Raw genomic sequence first — 23569 nt, 5'->3', positions numbered from 1 at the left:
CACAACAATCCTGAGAACCTGCCAGTGGGGGCTTCGGGGTCTATTACAACCAGGAAGAACTGTAAACCACAGTACGATTATCATCTCTGCAGAAGGGCAGATTGCCTGTCTTCAAATAAATGTCACTGCTGTTGAGTCAGAACCAAGTCATCACAGCTGACCCTCCAGCAGAGTTCGGAGGTTGTACACTGCACTGGAGCAGACTAGCATCTTTCTCCCTCAGCATCTACTAAGAATTCCAACTGTCAGAGGCATAGCCCTTGGGCTAGTGGCACAACTCCCTGTGGGCTATGTCACCAGAGCCTTATTTACTGCCTTGTTAAGTGCCATCAAGTCGTCTGCGACTCGTTGTGACCCTGCCCTGTCCTGAGCCAGTCTCACTGATTCCGACACACCAACACCCATTGTCCCAGTTACTGTTATCAATCCATCTCATCTGGGGTCTTCTCTCCTGCTCTGTCCCTCCACCCTTCTAAGCACGACATCCTCCAAGGTCTGGTCTCTCCTGGACACGTGAGTAAACGATGTGAAACAGAGCTTCAAATCCTAGCCTCCAAGGGGCAGCCTGGTTTCACTCTCTCCAAGATAGACCTCTTTGCTATATTGGCGGTCTGTGCTTAGGATGCCCAAATACACAGGTGCACTGTGCTTTCAAAAAAAAAATCAAACACAATCCATCTTTTTAGAATTGAGTGGCTTCTATGACTGGAGAAATCTTTTCATTAAAAAGAAATTTTTACTTACTCATGAGAACTGCTAACAGGAAGACATGCATGAGTACTAATCACTATAGGACTGAACTTGGAGACAACACTAGGAATACAGCTCCTTAGAGGAGTTCCATCATAGTCACAAAGCCTGGGCTGAGGAACAAGTGTGACTGGCTGACCACACACAGCACCTGTCAAAGCTCCTGTGGCGACCCCAGGAAGCTCTTATATTTAAGGCTAATGAGAAGCAGCTGGTGCTGCCAGATTGGGGTCTGAAGAAGAGAGGGCAAAGCCAGAACCCAGTTTTAACACCTGCTCCATTAAACAAGGTTCTCTGCGCCTGGGCCGGATTATGACTGTGACCACCAGGTGTGGTCAGCATGAAGAGACTTCAGAGACATAACAAAGGCTCACAAAATTGTGAGCTACTCCAAGGTGCCTCTGAAGACAACGGACTGGCACAGAAGACAAAAAAGAGAAACAATTTAAAAAACCTCTAGGTTTCACTGAAAACAAGTGGTGGAAATGGAGGCAGAAACAAACATTAAAAATGAAAATTCATGTTAATTTTGCAAAAAAATCTACAGAGTGACTTAGTCCTCTCATTTAAATGTCATTCATTAACTTATAAATAAAACCTCTATCCAAATACCACGTACCCATCTAGTGAAGGTGTCACTAATTTGTAACACCACATGACAAGGTGCTGAGTCAGCACGGGGGGGGGGTTGGGGGGGCTCATATCGTGCTGCCTCCCACCTACAATAACCACACTCAAGAGGCCAGAAATCATCTCCTTTCACAAACATAACTTGAAGTCTCCTGGATGTGTTCAGTTCGATAACCACAAGCCTCAAGAATGTTTATAAATTGCTCCTGCTTCGTGCACTTCGTACCTGCGAGGCCAGCAGGGCAGCCGCCGTCTGCAGAGTTTCTGACGGAGTCGTACTTGTCTCGGTATCAAGTTGTTCCTGTGAGACAAAGAAAGTGGGGGGGAAAAGAGACTCAGAAACGAGAACACGACTGGATCTGGTGGGCAATAAAGCAGACAGCCAGAGAGCAGGGGGTTCAGAGAAAGCAGGGACCACATTACAAAATCCATCCACAAAGCCTCGATGTGGACTCTCATTTTTTCAGACAGCACTAAGTATCTGCTTGCCTACCTTAGCCTTCCAATTCATGGTCCAACTACTACCAAGACTCTGCAACCAGCTTCAATGTAGACATTTTAAACAGACATTAAGACATGCAGGCATACAAAAAATTGTTGCCTGGACAATAACTAAATATAGAATATAAACTGAAGAAAAAGCTCTTGGCTACAATAAAAAAAAATCATCAAATTAATGTACCTAGAAGTACACAAACTGCTTTGTGCCTTTACTTAAAAGAAAGAATGGTCTCTGTGTATGTGTTGCTTTCTGATCCTCGTCCCCACCCAGATGCAGAGGGCAGGCATGGGCGAGCCCTGCCACTCCACTGATGGAAGGTCTGCACAGACATGGATACACAAATCAGGGTGTAAACAACAAGTAACAGTGACAGTTAGCAATCAACTACTAGCTCTACCAACTCTCCTTGGGAATCGGGAAGGAGGTGAGAGAGGGCCTGTGCACAGTGAGTGGGCAGAGAAGGCTGGTCCTCGGAAGACAGCCGCACAGGCTATTTCACATGAAGGTTGATCACTAAGCATACTGTACTCCGTGCCTCAGTATCTCCTCTCCTCTCACCCAGCCAAGGGCAAGAACAGTGGCCGTGGGTCAGCTACAGCACAAGTGAGTTACTCTTCTTTAATGGAAACCACTGCTAATAGGAAGCTACCTGAATAAAATACAGGAGGAGTAGCTTTCAGATGAGTGTGGTGATTCACAGTAACGTTGTAGGTTACATGATGTTATCAGTATTTCATTCTTAACAAGTAATGACTATAGTGCACATATGGGCAGACACAAAACCTAGAAAGATTGTTAAACTTATGATCTACCCATCAAAAGACTCTGGGTAATTTAAGGGAAATAAAGAAACAAAAAGGAAATGTATTACAGACTGTGAGACATTCCAGTTCCTGTAAAAGCCTCGAGTTTTTTCCCAAGCTGGTCAAAATAAGTCTCTTGCCCTCTATCTGCTGCATGAAGCCCAGTGCATCCAGAAATCAAAGTCAAGACAGGGAGCCCTGTGGGACAGAGCACTGCCCCACAGGGTCCCACAGCTGCCACCTTCAGGGAGGCAGACAGCCACAGCTTCCTCCTGCTCTGCTAAAACAAACCTCCTGTCAAAACCTGGCTCAGATCTTGGGTCCCTCTCTCCCCAAGAGGGAAGTCTCCTCCTCCTTCGATCTTCCTGGACGGTCTAAAATCCCATGTGGTCTTCAAGGACCACGGCCCTCCTTCCTATATCACTTCTCCACCATGGCAGGCAGGAACATCGACTTTCTGCTCTGGTCCCTTGGCATCCAGGCCTAAGCAAGTCTCTTTTCTCTGATAACATAAGCAAGGACATGACTATCTTACCTTCTCTACTTAGTCACACACTTTTTGAAAGGTATAGAACGTAGTCATTACTGGATTCACTTTAGCATCAATAGCATCTCTAGTGGAACCACCTCAGGTTTGGGGAACCCCATCTCAGCATAGAGCAGTAACAATGCAATGACCACTGACAACAACCTAAAACCTAAACAATACAGTGCCACATCTAAGACATTTCTATCACATTGTCTGTGCTCTTATTTGAGTATATATTTCCCAAAGGCTAAATGAGTATACCTTTGTTTCTGTTTTATCATGTCCACTCAAAGCAAGACAGTTAGCATCTTCACTTGTTTCATCCTGTTTTTAAAAAGAAAAGCTTTATTCTCGAAAATGAAAAATTTAGGTTATCTGCCAATCAATGCTTTAATTAGTAAAAAATTTTCAAAACTGCGTAAGATTACATATAGCCTTAAAATAGATTACAAGGTTCCTAAATACAGGGTGCGGTATTTTGTTTACTGTTGGTTCTGAAAACTTCCCCCCCCCCATATTAACAAATTTAGCTTTAGCATCTACTGAAGTTCGTAGAACATGGGGAAAACTAACCCTGCAAAGCACCACACCTAAAATACTCTCTGAAGCCACTCAAGTTGCAAATTTTTTTTAAAATATTTTATTAAGTAAATAAAAAAGGCTTCCTGATCAGATCCACAAACTATTATCCCATTCTCAGAGAACCACTCCTCTCCACCTCCCAACCCACCCTCGGCTGCCTGTCTCTCACCTGTTCACATACATACAAGCATACGTACACCCACACATTACTAGAATATTAATAGTCCTGAAATGTTCTATCAAGGATACTTCTTAAAATTCTCTAATAGTACCTAGCCACGAAATAATTCAAGTTAAGACTACACTGTCTTTCCTGGGTCTTCACTTTTTAATGTATCCCAATGGGAAAAAACTTATTTTCCTAAGAAGGAAAGCCAAAAATAGTTGGGACATGTAAGAGTTGACTTGAAATTACTTTCTTTAAACAGTTTAGCATTCTTACTGTCAAAATTTTAGTTGAGAAATTAAAATACTAATATGACCTTAAGGGGATTCACATTCACACACACACACACACACACGCATCCAGCACATAAATCACAGGGAAACCTGAGGATCAAGGTTTTTCACAGCAACACCAATCAATCTAGTAAGAACCTGTGTCATCAAACATGAAAACTGCTTTCTATGGAAAAAACCTACTCACTGTAGCAGCCCCACTACAAAAACCTGACTGCCAACTGGAGCTGTGGCACATCACTGCATTTTTAAGAAATATTCTGAGATATTTGTGGTTGAACAATGTCATCTCTGGACTGGCTTCAGGGGCTATAAAACTGACAAGTCTGGTCATGAGGTGTTAAAATGTGCTAATGACAGTTTGCGACATAATTCCATTCTTGTGCAGGTTTCAATTCTTCCGAAAGTACTCGTCTTTGACAATAATTTTTTTTTCCACATAATCTATGTGGTACATATAGCAACATACTTTGTTTTGTGTTAAGATTACCACTTAGATGAGTTTGAAAAACTGACACATTATGAACGCCCAGCAGAACTAAACTACAATGACATAACTATAAACTCATCTCTACGCATCCAGGTCCTCTTTGTGTGCAGATTAGTAACCGAGTGGAACCAGGACCTTGTCCCAATTGGCTAAACTTCTTAAACGCATTCTCATAAAGTATTTCCAAAGACCTGCATTAGGGACTTTACTCACTCCAACTCTGGCATCCTAAGGATTAGGCCGGAGTTCTAATCTTGACTATGACTTTAGCTGGCTTTTTAACTACAAAAAATAACTACATGAACCAAAAGTTTCTCTTCTGTGAAATGAAAGGAATCACCTATGAGGTAACCTAAAGACACTTCTAGATACTGAAATCTAAAAATTCTGTTTGTGTTAAACAACTCCCGGAAGATGTCCTATGCATACTCTAGGAGAATGTATAAACAAATATAAAATGTCAAGGAGTTAAAGGAAAGAGAAAAATGAGACATAAGACCTAAGTAAGGGACATCACACAATCACAAGACAGAAACCACACTCAGTGCAGGCTTCAAACCACCAGGTGTTAACAATGAAAGAACAGGGAACAGGTGAGAATGGAATAGACAGACAATGCTATTAAATTATCATTTTTCAAGTCCACTGATTTTACGTTGCATTTGTTTTCTTCTCTTTTTTGAAAATCATCTCTGTGGAATAATGAGCATTCATGTTCACACATGAAGCTTGGTAGCTGGAGGTCTACAGGAAGCCAAGTGCTATGGTCATGCCCTCAGAGAACTCACCCCCTAAGGAAGACAAAGACAGACAAAGGAGCCCGAGGTGGACCCTCTGGGCACTGTGCAGACCACCAGGGTAGTCAAGTTACACTGCAACTTCTACAGTCCTCATGTTGCAGTCAGGGGAAACGAAATGCTGTCTTCTATAGGTTTCAGAGTGGGGAGCATGGGTTAATGGGGCCCGAAAAGATTGAGAGGAGTGAGGGTGCAGGGACAGGAGGTGCCCCTCAGCCCTTCCTCAGGAAGCTACAGTATGGCTACCGAGGCCATTACACAATCCTCTTTACTTGTGTGACACATGCTTCCAAATTTTTACACTAATTTAAAAAAAAAAAATCCCATATCCCACAAAGTCATATTCCATTGCCTTTCTCAACCAGGCAGAACACACAAGCACATGCCCACCAAGGCAAATGAGAACAGCATCGCAGGGCCTGTGCGGGAGGGACTGCTCTCCAGAGTGCGCACTCAATGCTGAAGAAGCCGCGGAGAGGCCAGAGATCACCTTAGAAACCGACACCAGGCAGCTGCTGTTGAGGAGACTACAACCCACAGTAGTCTGTAAACAACAGATCAGAATTTGTCCTATCCTCATGATCTCCAACATGCTCGAATCCACTGTGTCAATTCACCTTGTTAAGGGGTTTCCACTCTTTGCTAAGTAAATGTGAACTCTAAAATGGTGGTAAGACAAGCCTCAGTGGACACGAGTGGGGGTGACAGGTCACAGGCCTGAGACAGGAGGGAATGTGACAAAGACTGCAGAATACAAGTCCTGGAGTGTCTCCAGAACACAGCAGGGAGAGTGAGACAAGGAACTACGCTGGCACACAGGGTTAGTGCCACTTCTGGGTTCACGCCCCATGCACAGAACATGTTGTCTTTTCAAAGCACATCATGTAGAGCATTATACAGTGGCTGCAAGGGCAACTGTTAAGGCAGAGTAAAACAAAGAGCCAGAGTATGGCCTTAGGGATTGAGGAGTGGGTATAAGAATCAGCCACTGTGTAGGAGAACTGTGACCAAGTTAGGAATGGTTTACACAAAGACTCAAACATGGATGTCTACCAGAAATGCGGAGGGTGGGAGTGCAGACCACCACTTAGGAAGAGAAATATATTAAGATGGGGGAAGGGAAAAGACCCACATGCCAAGAGGATGAGGACTACAACAGCACTAAAGGGGGAAGGCAGCAGAGGCACAGGAGACTTCATGGAAATGAACAGGGAGGAAGAGGGGGAAATGCTGTCACAGTGTGGGTACTAAAAGTAATGTTACTGAGCAAAAGTTGTATGAATGGGAAAATAAAATATTAATTTACTCTGTAATATTCACTAAAATAGCCATTTTAAAAAAGATTGTCTCCATTATAGGTGGGGGTGGGGGGACAGGAGGGTGAGGGAAAAAGACTCCCACCCACATGAGTTTGATAGTTTCCCTACAACTGTTTTCAAACTGTGAGGAGTTATCAGAAAAAGTACTATCAGAAAAAAACCCAAAGATTTGGACAAGTAATTATGGGAATTCAAATCTAATTCAGTACTTAGTACAGTCACCTCTCTCAAGTACAAGTACAGGGACCCTGTGGAGCTGAGTGACCCTGCAGGGTTGAGTTAGTTGACCCTGTGGAGCTGAGGTGACCCTGTGGAAGTGAACTGATCTCTGGAGCTGAGGGACCTGTTGCCATCCAAGCATTGTGTGGGATGAGAGCCTGCAGCTCAGTGTCACCACAGTAGAGCATAATGCAGGAATTGTAAACCTTATGTCACAGGCACAAGAATTTCTGTGCAAAGGGGCTATAAGCACCCAATGGCAGCCATGAGGGGCTGGAGTGTGTTAGCCTACACAGCACCTACATGAAAATGGGAAGCTATCCTGAGACAAAGAGGAAGGGTACGGTAAAGGACTGACACACTACAGACAGCCCTCTGTGTCACCTCCACTCCATCTGAGCTGGTCAAGGCTGGGGTCCAGGCTCACCTCTCCAGGGCACACCTACCTCTTCTGTTTTTGCTTTCTTAGGACTCTCTTCTTTATGTGGGGAGGATGTCCTCTTCACTCCTACTACAGGACTAGGTATTTTTGTTGCGTTTCCTGAAGTTCTAGGTGGCTGGTTTACCAGACGTGTTGAAGAAGCGACTCTGGAGACCGTAGGCTTTGGTGGTGGAGAAATGGCTGGCTGTGTGGCAGTTTGAGGAATGCTTTCACTCGATGTACCTATGAGTAAGCAAAGATTTCTTAAAAATTCAAAAAAAGGAAAAGCTCAAGTTTTTATTATTCCACATTTGCACTCATGAACTACTTTACACGTAAATAACGAAACAGCATTTTGGAAACTAAACTTGGCTTATTTGAAAATAAGGGTCAACTCAAGTCCAAGGCACGTGCTCCCCAACCCCTCAGTCATGTCCTCACCCCCTGAGCTCTCACTGGAATTGACTTGTGGCACAGAAACTTCAGGAGCCGGGACGTTGGTCACAGAGGCGGCTGTTACAGCCGGAGCGGGGCTGTTTCTGCTAAATTTATTAAGAAAATAAAAGTAAAAATTAGTATAAAATAAGTCAGTAGCCAACTTTAAGATAGAAAGCCATCTTCTAAAGTAACTATTCCATTTGTTTTACTCCCACATAAGCACATCTATTTCTGGTACTGACCTTGACAGTAAACAGAACAACACATTTCAGAAAGCAGTGCTAACCCCCAGAACTTATGCTGCAAACGGCCTGCAGCCACTACTCAGATGTGCCTACTATGCAACAAAGAAATACAGCTGAACATTTTATCTTTACCTACTATTAATTAATTACTTTAACTAACTAACTAACTAACTAACAGTTAACTAACTAATTAACTAACTAACGTGAACAGCCTCATGCAGCGAGTGACTTCCCTTATGGTCTATATGCGAAGGCCCTGTACTAAAGGATTGTTTTTAAATGTTTGGTTTTTTTTAATGTAGGTGCTGAATTAAACAGACTTCCACTTCAAGAAAAGCCTATGAAAGCTATGCGGGTGCAAATGGTCTAAGGGAAAAAAAGAATTTGTGACATGTGTAAAGCTCTCAAAGAGACAGGGCATATTTCATCATTTTGCTTCAAAGAAGGAATTTTAAATCCTCTTTGTCACTGCTGCTGCACGCTAAGAAGCAGATTCTAACTTGTGGCACTCCCCCACCGCTAGTGCACCAGCCCCAGGCCTTGTGAGGCCCTAACCCTCATGGGAGCAGAGCACCAGGCATTTCTCTAAGTGGAACTGCTGGTAGGCTCCCATCACTGACTCGTTAGCAGTTAGCTGAGCGCTTCACCGGCCAGGGATCCTCCTCTCAAGTCCAACCCTCTCTCATGTACATTCAGCAGATGACTCAGCTTCCGTCTTCACAGGAAGTTGTGCCATGAGCCAGGGTTGGGGTGTGGTGTATCATGGAGTTGGAACGGACGCACAGCTGACCGACCCTCCAGCACGTTTTCAGAGTCCTGTACACTGCATGGGAGGAAATTAACCATCTTTGTCCTGAGAGGCAGCTGGTGGGCTTGAACTGCGTGATGTTGGGCTGGCAGAGAAATTCTTTTCTTTACCCCTAGGCCATCACAGCTCCCTTACTATCCAGTTTTCTAATTAAGTCAAGTCCGAATCAACTCATAGCTGACTCTCCACTGGGTTTTCAGAGGCAGTGCACAGAAGAGAGCTGTCCATCTTCCTCTCCAGTAGCAGCTGGGAGATCTGAACCAAGTGCCTGTGGGTTGGCAGCCAACTCTTTACCACTAGGCCACAAGATCTCCCTTATTACCCAGGAGTTAGCTCAATTCAGACTATAAAAATAACAGTCAGTCGTCTGACCACTGTCATTAAGCCCCTTCTTTCCCAGCACAGTAGTGAGATGGTTTCTTTATGATCACCTATCCAAGCCTCTTTCAAAAAGATGGATCAACACTGAGACCAGCAATGAGGTCAAGCACGTAAGAGATCCTGAGGGCAGCACAAGAATTTGTTGCTCAGAGGATCAACTCCATGGCACCTAATGCTCGAGCCCATTCATCAACTCTGGAAACTGACTGCTCACCCTTCTTCCCTTCTCTGTCTCGTGCATATTCTGCCCTATAGCATCCAATTAAGATTACACACAGATTCTCGTTCAAAACCAAGCTCCTCAACAGCTGAGGCGCAGACATAGGCGGCCTGGGGAAGGGTATGTGGGGTGTCTAGGGCCTTGGGGACAACTGAACAGTCAGTACCAGCAGGTTCTCCCAGTGTGGCACTTCCACACATGTAGATCAGGGAAGTCAGTGGACTTGGGGTACCCTGAAAGAGAGGAGGAAGGCGCAAGTAGGCTGCGGATTGTCTCTCAAAGGCACACCGGTACAAGTGACAAGCAATTACTGAAACAGCCAACAAAGTGTCTATGATATGATAAACAGTATCACTCACTGGTGGACAAAGAGTCATGAACTCCAAATCCGTGCTGTATACAGGTGTCTTAATACCACAAGACACTAAGAAATTACTTAGTGGGGGCGGGGGGCAAAAAAAAAAAAAAAAAAGAAATTACTTAGTGTGGAAAACCAAATGAACAAAGAAATCTTTCAAATGAATGCTCAACTAACTGGAGACTGAAACTGCCAGTGCTTAAAGTCACGTTCATTGTCAAGACAGACTGCACACAAATAGCCTAAAAACACACGTACTCGGTCGGCACAGACAGCAGCACTCCAGACGTGCGCCAATACATATGGCCAGAGCTCCATCCCCTGACCTCTGACACCAGGCATGTCACTACACTCAGCCAGAGTACCACCCCGAGCTGACACCAGGCGTGCGCCACTACACCCAGCCAGAGAGCAGTATTCTCCGCTAACATCAAGTTCTGCCTTAACCAATAATCCAACTTCTAAACGTGCTTTCTTTCAACACTTAAGACAATGCTTGAGTGATCTCGCTCATGCCATGAGAATTATCAGTACAGCATTTTAATTGTTTATAACACTGTCAGTACCTCACATCTCCCCTAAACCACTCTCTTCATAAATAGTGTATCCACAAAAAAGAAGTATTCCTGAAGGATACACTTTAAAGATTTACAGAACTCAACAGGACTTCCTGAGTGCTATTTTTACCAATATACACAGGTCTTTCTTTTGTAATAAAAGCCCAGACACTGTCTGCATGTCTGTAATGAGCACCTCAATCCGCCCACGCCATGCATGCGCCCTCCAGTACAGGCCAGGCTCCCTCCCCAGAGCTGTTCTGAACACACTGTGACACTCAAGCTTGCAGCTCTCTTCAAACAGGAATCTGGAGGGTGTCAGAGCAAACAAGAACCCTGGTGGTGTAGTGGTCAAAGCTCGAAGCTGCTAAGTGGAAAGGCAACAGTTTCAACACACCAGCCACTTCACAGAAAGTGCTTCGGCGTCTGCTTCCATAAGGACTCCGGCTTCAGAAAACTCACCGAGGCAGTGCTGCTGGGGCCTACAGAGTCGCTCTGTGGAGGACTAGACCCCAGTGATTCTACCCAGTGGGCTTAGTTTTAAGTCTGGTGTTAACATTCATTACTGACTACATCAAGACAAATCTGTTCTCCAACTGTAATACAAGCAAGATACAGTAAGACACAAAAACTGTCTTTCCAAAAGCGTGGTGTAAAATGGCTGTTGAAAAAAAAACTAAAATATGAATAAAAATAGCATTCTCCATTGAGAACTCTAACTGCATCCCAAGTCTGTGTGAGGTCCTATGAGCAAGCAGCTGCTGCATCCAGCCCAGTTCTTACCCCTGAGAGCTGCCAGAACTGTTCAATGGACTGGTCTTCATAGCACTAGTGGGTGAAGGCACAGACATGCTGTTGTCACTGTCCATGGACAAGTCGAGGCTGTTGTCATTCAAAGTTGCCAATCTGACACCTTCTGCTGAATGCTGCAATCAAGAAGACATTTCATCAGACTCACACCTTTGGGACGCCATTTACCTAACTGAGACAAGATTTCTACAAAGAGAACAGGTCATGGGTGAAAATCTAAAGCAAACTGGTTGTACAAGGCAAGCCTTCAGAGTCCTGTCCTCTATTTCCAAGTATCTCTGAGAGGAGCACAGACCAGTGCAGGACAAAGATACTCCACTTTGAAAATGCACTGACTGACCCCTGGCACAAATTGAGAAGCATCAGAGTAAGAAAACATAACCACCTGGGCACAGAGGCTGTGGCAGCATGCACATGAGTGTATGCATGTAAGAGTGCATCCACGTGCGCATAAGATTGACACAGTCAACATTAATGATGAACATCTTTGGAAAGTGAAATCAGAAGGAATTTTGTTTGGTTACTCATACTTCTACTTACTCTACAATAAACATAAAATTACGGAATTCCAAACCAATGACCATTTAAGTACAATTCAGTGCCACCTATGATCCTATTTCTCAGCCAAGGGAGCCTCTGAGAAAACAAGACCACTGCAGCTCTAGCGGCAGCCTCAGGTCTCCACATGGTGCAGGAACAGTGTAAATTACCCTGTGGAAACGGAACTACAGCCTATACAGAAACCCTAACACTGGCCCTGCTCCACAAAGCATTAAATAAGCAGGAAACCCAAACCAATGATTTAGTGGGATATGCTAATTTCTATGGTGGCCTTTTATAAAGTTTTATTTTTGCCATCAGAGCTATCATGATTTTAAAGTGTGTTTGTATCATGTCAAAGTCTGCCTAGCCTCAGCGTTCACTTAATTACACTCATGTTGATGAAAACATGCCTCACCCTTCCCTCCTATCTCATTGGTGAGTGGGTCCCATTTTTAGCAATAGTAAACACTCTACATTCAGCTGTGTAGTGTGTTAAAGATGTGCGTTTGACAGTAACAAGGCCTACCTGTATACGCGAGCTTATTAGCAAAGCCAGGCCTCTCAGTGATTTGTCAGTGGTGTCCTGAGCTAATGTGGCAGTTTTGTAATAATGCAGTAACCCTCCACACCATGCTCCCCATTCATGTAACAACCTGATCTTTGTTAAACAAGCGGGTGAAGCCCACACTTAGGGGAAACACCCACACCCTGTATGTACTCAGTTTTATCTCTACATGACCTGTGTGCTGCCTGTATGTGCACACATTCTGCTCTTCAGTTTCCCACGTGACAAATACCCTAACCTCTGATTTGGCACTACAGACATACCAATGTATACACAGATTAATATGTATCAGAGACAAAGAGCAGAGAAAAGAAGTACTATTTGGTTATAAAGACAGCCGTGAATACTTTTTTCCTACACAAACATGTTACCAATCTCCCCAGTGAGCATGGGAAGGAACTGCTGGTTAATGAAGTAGCTTACACAAGAACTGCCCTCAGTGTTACAGCTCTTCTAACCTAACCAGCCACCAGTGGAGACAATCTGTGACTATCAAGGTTTTAACTGGTGGTCTACACATATACACAACAGCAATTAGCCATTCTGTTTTGCCTCGGTATCTTTAATCACGTTTGGGAGCAAGAGACTACTACTATCAATTCATCATAATTATTCTAGCAACGTGCTCTAAAAGAAGCCCCAGCCAGGGAGCGAATGGCAGCGCGAAGACACCACCACACAGCCCCTGCAGTCAGACCTCCAACTCTGGTTCACACATACAACGGAGCTGCTGGCAAGTGTTTTCCTCACTGCTTCTTCTCCAAGGACAACACCTACAGGTTTCCTGACCATTAAATACAGAAAAAGACAATGCATGGGCACTACTTTACAGCAGGTAATAAAGGACTGCTATTAGTAACAGCTCCATGAGAATAATTATGGAATCTGATAACCAAACACAGGTTACTTATACAGAGAAGAAAAATTTCAAAAACCAAAACAATCAGCTATCTTATTGAATGTAGGGGTTTTTATTAATGTTGTTTAAAAAAAAATGTGCTCACTGGTTGACTGGATTCTAGGTTTGTCTGGGTTTTTTTTAAAGAAAAACAAACCAAACAAAAGACGGCAGCACAACACCCGTAAGGAGCTCTGGTGGCCTAGTGGCAGGAAGCTGCACTGCAATCCAAGAGGAGCTTGGTTCAAATTCACCAGATGCTCTGCTGGACAAGGAGGGACAATCTCCTTCTGTACCAGTCAGATCCAATTTGATGGTACACACACACACAAAAATTTAAAAACAAAAAAACACCCAAACCAACACACAAAACTAAAGGTATCTTAAAAGTAAATGACCCTGAAGAAATAAATCCTATCAAAGTTATCCAAAGAAACAGCAGACAGTTACTAACACAGGACAAAAGTACACACAACAGACTCGAGTTTGATGCTGTTGTTATATACACTGAGTCAGAACAGAACCGCAAGGGCCTCTGCAGCAGGTTGTCAGAGGCAGTAAATCACAGGAGATTAAATGCCCATCTTTCTCCCACAGAACAGCTGAAAGTGAACCACATACCTCTGCATAAGCCATCAGATCTCCCTACAGACTAAAGCAAGCATGTAGAAAAACAAGTCACAAAACAGTACTGTGAAATGCCTTTTAAAAGTATGTATTATCTGTTGATATGTACGGGTACTAAAAACTAAAATTATATGGTGATGAGGTTGTGCTGACTTAAGTGAAATATTCGGACTATATTAATATCTAATCGGACTATATTAATATCTAATCACAGATGGTTCTTTTTGCTCTGAAGACATGAAACATGGTTTTTAAGCTGCATTTAGACAAGAAAACAATCACCTAGGCCCCTGTCCCCACCTTGTTAATGACAGCAGTGTGACCACTAACAGAGGTTAAGGTGGATTTACTATGGGCCAGGCACTAGTTTAAACTCTTTACATGTATTGACTCATGAAAGCTACGCCTCGTAAGTAAAAATTCGTAATTACTTTTACAAACAAGGCTAGCCAGGATATCCACCCACTATAGAAATGGCACAGATCTCTTTAGGAAGCAGTTTGAGTGTGTCTAGGCTGTGTCTAGGCAGTGTGGTGTCAAGTTCCTGCCCTCAACATCCATGTTTTTGTACCCTGAAACATTTCACTACACATTATGGAGCAAGAGCCTTCTGGGGATTCATTCCTCTATCTTCTTGTCCTACTCTTTTCTAACAGCCAACCATTCTCTGCCACATAACTCTTCCTTCATCGTCTTCCCAAACAAAGCACAGTGTTAGGAGTTTTTAAATATGTAAAACATCTACAAAGCTGGTGGATAAAGCCCCATCTCGTTCTTGTTACTAAACATAGGAACATACACAGCCCTGGTTTATTTAGTTCTACTACTGACAATATTCCACTGAAGAAAAGAGCATCTATTTTGAAAACCACTTAAAGAAACAAACATATATGCAATCTCAGCACTGAAATATCAGCCTGCCCTAATGATTCTGCAGAAGGAGACAAGTCAACAAAAGGGCCAAGGACCCGAGGAAGCTCTTCAGGGTCAAGAGAGCCAACACTGCCACAACACGCTGCAAACACCTACTGCGATGTCTGAGCGTGGCAGAGGTGAACGCCTCTTTTACAGCATTTTGCATTTTTCAGTGATGGGCATCTAGTTTTCACAATTCACCCCATAAATACGAGGTTACAAAATCAACATTATCATCTCACTAGTTTTACTTTTTTAATGCTATTTAGATATGGGTGTGAGATTTTAAAAGGGTAGTAAAAGACTTTTCAAAGAAAAAACAGCACACATAAAATAAAGGCATGGTGAATCATCACTCGTGTGTCTGAACAAGTATGTCCAAGAGACCAGACGAGGAGCAAGACGGCAACCACGCAGCCACTGTGTCACGAGGTTTCATACGCTGGGGTTGATTTCAAAAGTACTTTCTCCATTTACCTTTTTCTTTTTCTGAAGCACATGATTAGGGAGCAGCTGATGGAGTTGCCTTCTTTTTACATGCATTGCAGCGATTTTCATATCCACCTCAAACATCTTGCTGTTTATTGCTTGCCTATAAACTATACAATTAGAAAATTGTCAACAAAATAGAAACATTTTTTTTTTTCCAAAATTAGTTAAACTCACCCGGAGAGGCTAATCTAGTTAAAGGTGCCTTTCTGATCAGTTATCAACACAATCCTCAGGGCTGAAATCTAGCTCTTGCCAACAGAGTACCACTGTCTAATACACGCTAGGTGCCTTTGACCACAAACCCAGGCACAAAAGCCATCAGTCCTTCCAGGGCAACCCTTTCACAAACTGCGGACCGGGCGAGATGGGTTTTAAACTTCTTGTTATGCTAGTAGGGTAATTTAAAACGGTAGCCCAAAACAACAGCCATCCCACCCTCAAAATGCCAATCTTACCTAAAACTGGAGCCCAAGGAATAACAATGCTGAAAATTAGAAGTCATGCTCACTATATTCTACCTAAAAACCACCTCTTCTAAATCTGTAAACACAGCTTTAAATATGATGTGAAAAAGCATTTTAAATGATGACTTACTTATTTGCAGAAATAATGAAAACCGCCACAGAGTGAAAGGAAAAACTACAGATATATACAAATAATTTTGATCTGAAGAGCCAGCACCCAAATGAAAAGATGGATACTGCCCATCATCGAACAGGCATGTACCAAGCTTCTGTAAGAGTAACGTAGTCATCAAGACATCCCAGAGCCCACATCCAAAGATGCAGAACACAATCAGCAAACAGAACAGACACAAAACAGGTAAAAAGCTTCCTCATTAGGTACTGGACAAAGGAAAGAAGGCAAGGAGCCCAGCCTGGAAAGAGGAGGCTTAAGTGAGGAGACATGTATTGGTCCCAGGAGAGCAAATGTGGAAAAGCAGAGCACACACCTGAGTGTCAGGAATCAGAGATCTGCCGGTTGGGAATGGAGACCAGTTAGGGATGGAGACTGTCTCCCTCCCTTCTCTGCATGCTAAAACCCAAACAGTCCTAACCCAACTCTTCCCACAGTGTGGTAGGCCATGAACCCTGAGTGGAAGGCGTGGCCAGTGAACCCTGCTGTCTGTCAGCTGCTGGAAGGTTCGGTCTGACAGGCAGGCGCTATACAGCAGAATGAGAGTCCTGTGCTGTCCTCATTCAGGAGCATTCATCTTCTGCTCCACATGAGGAGGGCCACAGGGCTGTCTCTCATCACCAACTGCAACCCAGGTCTGGTGGGGTCGATTACAGAATATGAAGTCTTATCAAGTGCGGGTCCCTCCTAGCCCGAGCCACGTTAGGTCTCATAGACTAGGCCTGAACAAGGTGGATGTGTCCACTGCAGTGAGGATGTGGACTTCTGTTCTGAGTGGGAGAGGGCACAATTACACACCCAATCATTGGGATTCCAGTTAAAAACAGCTGATAGGGACTAAGAACAAAAGAAGAAAGCTAAGGCATGGACACAGCGAGGACAGTAGCTGGCTGAGTGGGACAGGGACTACCAAGAGGAAGAATTGCAATTTACTCTGAAGGCTGAGGGCAGAGGAATTTGAGTAACAGAGGGAGAAGAGAGAAAAAACAAAAGTCAAGGTCACCTCCAAGGTGTCTAGCTTGAACAACTAGAAGGCTACTGTATCATTAAGAGAAATAAAAAAGACTTGGGGAGAGGCCGTTTTGGAATGGGGCCTGAAGACTTCTATTCTGAATGTGGTAAGCCTGCTAAGGTACTCCATGAATGCTTAAGGATACAGGATCATGAAATCACTTTTCCCCTAGAATACCTCTGTGGATGGTGGTGGCTGTTTGCCCCTGAGTAGGAACAAGCTCTTAGCTGACCCTGTACTGGGTTTTCAGAGGCAGTAAATCACATGGGAGGAGATTGCCCATCTTGTTCCTATGGAGCAGCTAGTGAACCTGATCCATGTGCCTTTAGGTTGGCAGTATGATTCCTTACCACTAAGCCACCAGAGAGAGCTCTCTAGAACATCTGTAAGTTCCTCAAACATCCCAATGGTTTGGTAGGACTATCTCTGACCAAACAGCTCAACCTGGATGGAATATACAAAACTAAACCTTCACTTCTCTCTCCGACACCCTAGTTGAAAAATCATTTAAGTAGATGCTGGGATTTTTACTTAGGAAAAGTCACTTTTAATGGTGTTCCACAGAAGACGGTATCTTAGAAACCTACAGTGAGGTCTCTGCTGTCACAAAGATTAAGGGCTGCCATTAGCCAAGACATTATATAACCTGCAAGAGTTCCTCTGAATCAAGAAGGGACCCCTGCCCCGCAGCCTGTGCTCTTATAGACGAAAAACCAACCACTGGATTACTCAAACCAAGAGCCAAACTCAATTTCACTAAGAAATCAAGTATTCCGAACCTAATTTTCCAGGAATGCTACTGGGGAAATCAAAGTTACCTTTAGCTTTCCTGGAATCTTTCGTCATCACTAGCAACATTGTAGACAGTGTCTGAATCTCTACACCTAAGCCCCTAAATCAGCCAGCAGTCACAAAGATTACACTGTCAGGGGCTCTACATACAATGTGTCCACCTGGTCCCTCAGCACTGTGCCTTCCAACACCTTGATGCATGCCAAATACTTCAGGACCAAGACACACTGTTTCTCCTTTGTAAATACTGCTAGTAAATGATACTTTGATCTTACCATTATTACATTTCATAATGAAATAGCAAACATTAGGGGGGAAAGTATCATATAGCATTTAAACCTAAAACTAACTTTTAAATAAAAATTCGTTATGAAAAATTAATTATTCTACATAAAGACTTATTGTTAGGTGACATCTAGTCAAGTACAGAGACCCTAGTAAGATCTAAAGACTTAGCATTATTCAATTTTCCCCTTTAAATAACTAGCTGTGACTATAAACTCAAAGTTGCAAGCTTCAAAACAAAAAATAGGTAACAAAACCATTTTTCTCTCCCTCTTTCTTCTTGGCTGGTTAGGATCAATGTGCATATTGTGGAAAACACCACTTACTGAAAGTAGGAAGGGGAACAGAGAGGAAGGTCTGAGAGAAGAGTGAGACACACGTCCCTCTGCTTCCCTGAACCTTGAATTTTTCCATTCGGCCTTGGTTTTCATCAAATACACCCACTTTCTGGTCTTGAACTGAAACTTACTACCTTTTTGCTCAGGGTCAATCTGGAATGTCAACCAATTCACCTGACAACTAGGATATCTTCCTCAAATTGTCAGAAGTTGACCTTCATGTTTCTAAGGTTCAAGGCTATGAAGGCAGTCAGACATATGCATTCATGGATCCCTCCTAATTTCCGAGCACTGTGAGAAAAGCAAATGTAACATTGCTCTGCTGACTTCAAGGCCACCGCTGCAATCAGGATGGTTTATATACTGGAGATTTCAGAAACTACATGGCATTAGAAATTACTAATTAAGAGAAAACCATTTAAATAACCACTCTGATAATCACTGTTTCCTGAGTTACTTCAAGTTGGTCCTTAGATGGAAAAAATTCAAATATGCGCGCATGTAAACGTTCTGGTCATCCAAACAGAGACATACCTGTATCGGTGAAAGACTGAATATCATAGGTGAGATCAACACTGAGGTTTTCCGAGTTTTCTGTTTTCTTAAACACTAACCCGATCACCCACATTGTACGAAATTCTTCCCTGTAAAGTGAGAATATCATTACTGAGCTTTATTAGGATGTCATAAAAACTACCATAAATAGGGCTGACAAACTGAGCTAAGTGGAAAACGTGAAATACAAGCATAGAAACAAACTAAGTTCTAAAGCTAGACCTACAATTCAATTAAAAAACCCCCCCTTCCCTTCTCACCTCCCACACTTTCTACTCCTATTACTTTATGATCAGAGTCCCAGGGTGAAAAGACCCTTACAACCCAGACCTGACAGCCAACCTTCCTGATGAGTCTAAACTAAGGCAGGAGAGCAATGAAAACCTACGTTCTAACTTAGAAAGGATAATGCTGTTTAAGAACAATTCAAACAAACAAAAAGGATTTCCTAGATTTAAAAAAACAAAACAAAAAACCACACATTAACTAAAACTTGTATATGTAATGTTTGAGCCTTTGAGATTCCGTTAATGAAATCCCAAGAAGAGGAATTTTACAGTAACATAACAGCAAAAACTGAGCGAGCTCTGGTGGCCTAGAAGCAAGAAACTGCACTGCAATGCCAGAGGTATGTGGTTCGAATCCGCCAAATGCTCTGCTAAAGAAGGAGGGCCAATCTCCTCCTGTATCAGTAAGATCCAATTTGACGGTACACACAAAAAACAATAAAATTTAAAAATTGTCTTAAAAAACCCAACCACACAAAACAGCAACACCTGGTGGTTCAAAAGCTTCAGAACATTTAAGATGTATCTGAATCACAATCTTTTACTAATGAACATGGCAGTCAGACTGCCCCAGCCAATACCTCTTTCACACGACTGCAGGAAGACAAAGGGGGAAAAGCACAGCAGTCTGGGGCTCTGCATTGTGCAGCAAAGAAAACCCAGGCTGAAGAGCTCCTGTCGGCTGCAGGTCCCCACTTTCCTTTTACAAATTAAAATGTCCCTCACTGATACGCCTCATCCTCGAAATGAGTCTCAAGTAATACACAGCCCTTCACCAGTCAGGGACCCACGAAGACCTTGTAGAGATCAAGCTAACCTGCACACTGCTGCAGAATCCGTCACAAGGCGGATTTCTGCACAGTCAAAATCAAAAGTACATCCTTTTAAAAAAAATGAGAAGACAGCAGCAATTCTGACAAGTGTAGCGGAGACAGAGATGAGGAGGAGAGCTGGAAGCAGCACTGTGCCTGCCAGTCCTGGTCAATCTGCAGAGTGGGGACTCTAGCTGGTTACTTTGTCCTTTGATTATCATCAGAAAAACAACTCCATAGTTGGCTTTTGTAAAAAAAAAAGCTTTCTGCTTATCCACCTTTATTCCTAATCTAGACAGCCTAAACTAGAAATTTCAAACTGGCCATGGGCTACAGCCAATCAACAAAATACTGACAGACTAGCTACTTCAAAATATCACTGACAGAGCATCAGAGTAAAAACTAAAAAGGGGATGTAATCAGAAGACTCCTTACTTGTCGGGGTTTTCTTTGGGTGCTGGAAAGGACTGGGGGTTCACATGCGCCAGTGTGATGAATTCGTTCTTCTCCAAGCTTCCAACCAGGATGCGGATTTTTGATTCCACCAAGCCCACCCTGGACAAATGTCACTTAAAATTATTCAAAGTTTCGGATGTATTTTTTAAAAAATCATAAAACCAAATCTATTTCTATAAAGTAGGAGTATGGGGAAGATACCCCCCCCCAAAAAAAGATCTAGACACAGTTCACCTGTCTGACCAAGATGCGGATGACACTCAAGGTTGTGTTCTACCCCCAAATGTTGTGGAGAGAACTTTGCTCCCAGGAGGGAAAAGATACTCAACTACATGTCATTCAAAACAGGAAGTCACAGGCCAGTGCCAATACTCAAAAGAAAATGCAGCAAGCTAAAAAAAGTCCCAAGTTTTATAAAAACAGACTTTATATAGCTAGGGAGGTATCTTTATAAAGAAAAATAAGTATGTAAAAGTTAAATATGGATCCTCTGGTTCTTATACTTCCCTCACAAGGATTCAAAACTCAACTCGCTGCTGCCAAGCTGGAACAGACTCCGTACTAACCCTCCAGTGGGTCTTCTGAGGCCATGACTAACACAGGACACTGCCCATCTTTCTCCCAAGGAGCTGCTTGGATTCAAACCATCAGAGAAGCGCTGCCTTTGGGTTAGCACTGCAACTCCCTACCAACTATGCCACCAGGACTCCTACAAATCAAACAAATAAATGCCTGACGGACTCCCACCTCCTACTGTGTCCTGAGAGCATTCGAGCCATTTAGCAATTTCTTTTTCCTATGAAGGCTAGCCTTATACTCACCATTCGAGGCGCTGTTTTTCTGTTGGTGCACTTGCTAGAAGTACAATATAATGCCTTTGGAGATAAAGACAACATGCTATTTATTTTATTTACATGCTTTGTGCAGGACATTAAAACCATAATGTAACAAGCTTCTTATAGCTAAAGATCAACATAACTCAGCAAAAGAGTGGGAACTACAAGATAGACAGGAACTCATGAAAGACAAATTTCCTAAGTTTCAATCTACTGGTGGGCTTAATTTTTCTGACCAAGACGGTAATTTTATGAATCATGAAATGAAAAGCCTCTTTAGTTCAAGGAAGCTACATAATCAGTAACTGAAAACTTTGTTCCATGACCCTCGAGTTCTTTTCATGAAAACAGCCCTGGAGATCTGGCCCTAAGAATATGTTCCCTGAATAGAAGTAAAACATCAGGAACTCCAAAAGTAGTCTCAAATACATTATGCCTTTTTAATTCCAAGTACAAGTCAGCACAATTAAAGGGATACAGACGTTAAGCCCTGGGACTTTTCTGGTCAGAACTAATGATCTCTAACGTGAGACCAGAAAACACTCTCTAAACTGGTTACAACACTACCATGCTAAACTAGAAAAAGGTGAGTTTTCAGTTCAGAAAATACCACAACCAGCTACTCTTAAATATTTAAGACCTCTTCTGCCACCCCTCATGCTGAACACACTGAGCTCAGTCACCCTGGGATTCTCTTCTACATGCTGGAATCCCACTTTTCCCACAAGCAACCACCTCAGAAAGGAGTGGTGTCGCTGCTCCTCATGGGCAGCAGTCTGCAAAAGGGGGCAGGTGTCCACATTTTTAACTGAGTCTGAGACAGTAATAGTGTTTTCTGACCACCACATTTTACCAGGAAAGTCTTTGACCTAGGCCCCAAAAAAGGAACTACTCAAGTCCAGTTCAAGCAAGCAAAGGCAGAACATTCTAACAAGGAGACTTGTTTTGGGAGGTGAAGCAATTTTAACCACACTCCCTACGATTAATTATTTATGCTCACAGATATTTGGGAAATGGTCCAAAGAGTCAGCAGCTGTAATGCTGAACAAGTTCCTTATCTGTGAAACACAGGGGGACCTGTCATACTGGCAGATAAAATGAAGCTCCAAGTTCAAAATGAGCAAACCTCCAGGACTCCAAGTCCAAGGCCACGGAGGCAAGGCGTACATGTGAGAACACAGGTCAGTCTGCTGCCTGGGTTCAAAGGTCCTTACCTCTGTCCACAGGCTGGACCTGAGCCAGTACAGGCACCCTATGCACAGGAGCACATGGTGCACATGCATTTCATGTCACCACAGAAAAAAAATGAACGCTGAACTGCACAGTCCGGGGCACCCTAAGAATGGAATCCTGATGAGCTCAGTGATGTCATATACAGTCTCTGTGAAGGTCAAACGGTGGTAAGGCATTTTTAAGAGTAGGGAGGAGACTGAAGGTCTCTAAAAAGAGGTGACAACTAGGGCAGTGATGCATACAAAGCTGGCACACACAGAAATGACCAATGCCGCACTGCCCGGGGTCACCTGGACCTGGCTCAATCCTCACCCCATGACCAACCAGGTTGTTCATGAGGTTGTTCAGCAACTGCTTAAATGTGAAGAACTTTATCAAAGTGAAGCATACTTCAATATGTGACTAGAACATTGCTGGATCGGACAAGTTTAGTATTCTGAAGCCTAAAGAGGGTCAAGTGCCTAGTTTGCAAGCACAAAATTAACAGCGTGAAGTGATCCTGTTCTCTGTGCTGCAGTTAAGTCCTTCACTCAACCAAAGCTAAGCAAATGTGACATGGAGACAGAAAACAGTCACTTCACTAAACAGAAAGAACTTGCCCGTATTCCTCTATCAGCCATTAGGCATTGGTATTCAAAACAAGGATTCATCAATCTAAGAAGCTGGAGGCGAAAATTCCACCTACATTTCATTAAGGTTTAAATATCCTAACTAGATTATCAGTTAGTTCCTAGTCTTCCTATCAGAGTACAGAAAGAAATACCTTTAAATTTAGACTCTAGAATGTGAGATAACCCAAAACTGTGATGCCTCATTTCAGTTCCTTCTAAACAGGACCCATGAACGAACCAGTCTTATCCAACAGAGGTAATCTTGTCAGCTGCTGCACACTGCCACCTACTCCTCTGCACCATGGAAGGCGCTCCAAGGCCGTCAAGAGAACCCTCAAGTCTGAGTGCAGGGCAGTGG

The 23569-nt window shown here is 43.2% G+C and overlaps 1 protein-coding gene across 1 annotated transcript in view; it reads right to left on the bottom strand.

Annotated features, from left to right (window-relative positions):
* PAPOLA (poly(A) polymerase alpha) overlaps nucleotides 1-23569 on the bottom strand; it is a 46881-nt gene that overhangs the window by 1326 nt on the left and 21986 nt on the right. The window contains exons 13-21 of the mRNA XM_006879058.1: nucleotides 21353-21406; nucleotides 20511-20630; nucleotides 18956-19065; nucleotides 15344-15465; nucleotides 11292-11434; nucleotides 7943-8043; nucleotides 7527-7744; nucleotides 3476-3538; nucleotides 1607-1681 (exon numbers count right to left, since the gene is read on the bottom strand). Of these exons, the coding sequence (XP_006879120.1) occupies nucleotides 1607-1681; nucleotides 3476-3538; nucleotides 7527-7744; nucleotides 7943-8043; nucleotides 11292-11434; nucleotides 15344-15465; nucleotides 18956-19065; nucleotides 20511-20630; nucleotides 21353-21406 (1006 nt within the window). The remainder of the gene's footprint in view (nucleotides 1-1606; nucleotides 1682-3475; nucleotides 3539-7526; nucleotides 7745-7942; nucleotides 8044-11291; nucleotides 11435-15343; nucleotides 15466-18955; nucleotides 19066-20510; nucleotides 20631-21352; nucleotides 21407-23569) is intronic.

Source organism: Elephantulus edwardii, unplaced genomic scaffold (genome assembly GCF_000299155.1).
Source record: "Elephantulus edwardii isolate Elephantulus edwardi_28Jun2011 unplaced genomic scaffold, EleEdw1.0 scaffold00002, whole genome shotgun sequence".
NCBI lineage: Eukaryota > Metazoa > Chordata > Mammalia > Macroscelidea > Macroscelididae > Elephantulus > Elephantulus edwardii.
Note: the sequence above shows the minus strand (reverse complement) of the source record. Positions and strands in the feature narration are given on the sequence as shown.